The sequence below is a fragment of the Myotis brandtii genome, unplaced genomic scaffold (genome assembly GCF_000412655.1).
Source record: "Myotis brandtii unplaced genomic scaffold, ASM41265v1 scaffold34, whole genome shotgun sequence".
Taxonomy (NCBI): domain Eukaryota; kingdom Metazoa; phylum Chordata; class Mammalia; order Chiroptera; family Vespertilionidae; genus Myotis; species Myotis brandtii.
In genome coordinates this window covers 2,049,550-2,053,077 of record NW_005363098.1, presented here as the reverse complement: position 1 = coordinate 2,053,077, position 3,528 = coordinate 2,049,550, and the positions used below count along the sequence as shown (strand labels likewise).

At 53.6% G+C, this 3,528-nt stretch overlaps 1 protein-coding gene across 1 annotated transcript in view; it reads right to left on the bottom strand.

Moving 5' to 3' along the window:
- Positions 1 to 23: 23 nt before the first annotated feature.
- Positions 24 to 3,528, bottom strand: part of DCLK2 (doublecortin-like kinase 2) — a 141,318-nt gene continuing 137,813 nt past the window's right edge. The window contains exons 18-19 of the mRNA XM_014543855.1: positions 1,256 to 1,268; positions 24 to 127 (exon numbers count right to left, since the gene is read on the bottom strand). Of these exons, the coding sequence (XP_014399341.1) occupies positions 111 to 127; positions 1,256 to 1,268 (30 nt within the window). The 3' untranslated portion in view covers positions 24 to 110. The remainder of the gene's footprint in view (positions 128 to 1,255; positions 1,269 to 3,528) is intronic.

The following is a 3,528-nucleotide window of genomic DNA, read 5'->3' as shown; positions in this document are numbered from 1 at the left end:
ATTCCGGGGCACCAGGGGGCTCCTGGGCGGAGGGAGGAACTGGAGAGGCGAGCTCCGTGCCGGACCGGCCGCCGTCCTGACCGTGTTTGCTGCAGAAGATCTGGCCCTCCTTATCTAGAGCCGTGTTCTGCGGAGAGACCAGCGGGACAGCGCGTTAGCCTGCAGGCCAGGGCGCGGCGACCACGACAGCGCACGACGAGCATGCAGGGCTCAGGGACAGAGGAGGAGAAATAACCGCAGGCCTCTCCTAGCAGAAGCCTACGCACCAAGCTGGCTCGGGCCCCTCCCCTGCCCCTGCGGCTCACTGGGTGTCCCTGCGGCTCACTGGGTGTCCCTGCGCCCTGCCTGTTGTCTGCGGGGACTCTTCTAGCTCCGAGCTGCACCTGAGTTCTGAGTGTTTCTTCCCCGGGCCCAGACCTGGAGCCCAAAGGAATCTGGTCCCATAAGCAAACCCTAGGAGAAGGTTAGGGCTTTGACCGTGAACCTTTCTCCGGAAAGCTCTCCATCACAGGTGGAAATACAAATAAGTAATCCCCTTACACCTCGCGTGGCTGCTTACGCCACGGAAGGCCTGGGGACCGATGCCGCCATAGCACCCGTTTCAGATCCTCCACATCCCTCACCTGCTCTGCTTTACCTCCTCTCACCCCGACATTCCTAATCTGCTCAAGAGACAGCCACAAACGGTAAGAAATCGCCTTGCTTTCTGGCCCTACCCTGGGCGGGGAGACTTTCCCTCCTCTGTCTCATTTTGAGGATTTCTTGTTTGTCCAGCGAGACCCAGGCAGCTCTCAGGCACCTAGCTAAAAGGCAGGGCCATCAGAAGGCGTTTTGTAACCTAACTGCCTCGGGAGAAGGGGGAATGTACCCCCGATTCCTTCAGCACTCGGACTGAAATTATAAAGAGGCCTGGAGAAATCCGAATCATCAAGGGGCTTGCCCTCGGTGTCAGCGGTCCATGGGCCCTTCCGAGCTCAGGCGGAGCATCGGTAATTTCCAAGGACAATGTCAGTGACCGAGCAGAGGAAACTGTGGAAAAGCCAAACCAGATACTTAGTGTCGCCCTTCCACAAGCTTCCGGCCCCCAGCCGCCCTTTGCAAGAACACGGACCACGCGAGAGGCAGCCTTCAGTTTTTTCTACCCCAGAATTTCTGCCGGTAGAAGAAACCACCAGCCATCCCGTTATTTCTCCTCTTCTCTTCCTGTGGAGAACGTGTGCAGTGGGACAGAGCATCGCAGGCAGTTAGTACATACCATGGCCTTGGACCTAGTCAGAGGGAGCAAAGGCAGGCGGCGGGGAGGCAGGAGAGGGGGAGAGAAGCAGGGACAGAAACTAGACTTACTTTAAACAGAAGCAACACGATTGAAACAGTTTTGTCTGTCTTAAATTAAGCCCAAATCATTCCCAGAGAACCCGGGAAGGAAGCATAATCCCCCTGAGCCGAAAGCACTCTGTTTGCATTCATGGCTCCTCAGAGTCAAATTCCATGGGAACCAGGTTTCTTGTCGTTCCCTTTTCGGCCACAAGGTGGCGTCCTCTGATCCCCCAGGCTGGGAGGAGCCCAATGGGACAGACAAATAGCCCCCTGGGCAAATGCACTGTCCTTTCCTCTGGCTAAGGACCAGCCGGAGAAATGCAAGTGCAATCCAAACCAGCAGGCCTGTCTTAAACCAAAACCTACCCAATAGAATTCTCTTCTCTTATCCCAAAGGCTAGCTGACGCTACACTGTCTTGCTGATAAAAATGCCTTCTCTGGGAAAGTAGTTGGAGAAAGAGAACAAAGACCTTCACAAAGGTACCCATCTTATGCTGTCACTCACAAAAAAAAAAAAAAAAAAAAAAGCTTTTTCACAGAAGTGGAAAAAAAAAACATTTATCAAGAGAACTCCAAGAGCCCTCCTATGCACTCGCCAGCTGTTGTCTGCGAAGGAAGGCAGTGTGGCAGGCTGGGGAAGCTTCCCAAGGGGGTGCTCGGCTGGCCAAGAGGGTGGCAGCAGGTACAGGAGACCTGCACCGAGAAGCAGCTGAGAGCTGGCCGCTGGCGTCAGAAGTCTGAGAAAAGCATGCAGATTTAGGGGGCCGAGAGCGAGAGCTGCTCTGTGAAGCACAGCGTGGTGAATACCAGATTTCTGCTTCAGGAGTCCCCACAGTCTCAACTGGGTAGAGAGTGGAACTCAGAAGTGTGTCTCAAACTGTCAAATCAAACTGTCAAATGAAACGCAGACAACAGCATCAACTGTACTTTCTTTCACTGTTATTTACCATTCCTACCCTTTCATTTTCTCCCAGGAGCCTCAGGCACCAACGTTCTGTTTTTTGGGTTTTTTTTTGGGGGGGGGGGCTCTTGGGGTGACAGTGGGTAGTAAGGCTCTGCCTGTAGGTTACACAACAGTTAGCTGGGGGCCCCACCTCCAACATGTATGCACTGTTCCCACTATTGTCTGCATCGGCAGGAACCATATCAGCCTCACATACTCCAGTTATGGAGAACATATAAATACCAGGGAGATTAATTTGTGATTCTTTTTAATATGAGAAACATTGAAAACTGTTCCCAAGGGCAGGACACACAGACACACAGGATAACGACACGGAAGCCTTGCAAGCTGCCCCCACACAACCGTGCCCCCGGTCAGGTCCTCAGTTGGGTGAGGAGGAGCATGACGTCACCCCTGCTTTTGGGGACAAGCCAAACTTCACAGGCCGGCTCTCTGGCCGTCGGGAATTGGTACCTCCAGAGACAAGCTCTACTGATTTCCCCTGTAGGTGCTGAATGGGACAGTGTCACTCAGCAGCTCCTCAGAACTAACAGCCCGCAGAGTTGTGTAGGGAACCCGGGGTTAGACAGAGCCCTGCCAACATGCTCCGAGTGACAACGGGATACACGTGTGACCACACAACGTTTACAGTCACCAATGGAGTTACAGGTAATAGCAGGTTGTTCATTCATAGAAACACCCAGTTAAAGCTCAGAAGTTTAAAATTTGACTGGGGAACTCCATCAACACATGGAGAAATGGGTTCTGTCCGAGGGGGTCTCTACGGCATCATCCAGAACCAAGCCTGTGCTGGAGCCTGAGGCAGGAGGGCGGGCGCGCTGGAACCTGAGGCAGGAGGGCAGGCGCGCTGGAGCCTCAGCAGGCCACAGGCCTCCGGCCAGCGATGCCCATGTGGGCCCTGAGTCGGCTCTCCCAGGCCCTGGGCCCAGCTCTGCAAAGGCCCTTCCTCCAGGGGACCAGGCAGCTGTATTAATGTAGTTACTAGATCTTGATTCTAACTAATCACTCTTCTTAAGGCTCTTCATTACGCGTCAAGTGCGCCAATTTATAATGTTTTTCTAAATTTTCCCAGAAGTTGCCTAACTTTGGGGCATGTGGCAGGCTGCACACTCCTTATCTCGTCCACCATCAGGGAATCACTGAAAATGTGCTCCTGCTGTTGGCTCAGTCAAGGAGGTTCTTTTGGCATTCTCTCTCTCTCCTTCTCTCTCTCTCTCTCTCTCTCTCTCTCTCTCCCCCACACACA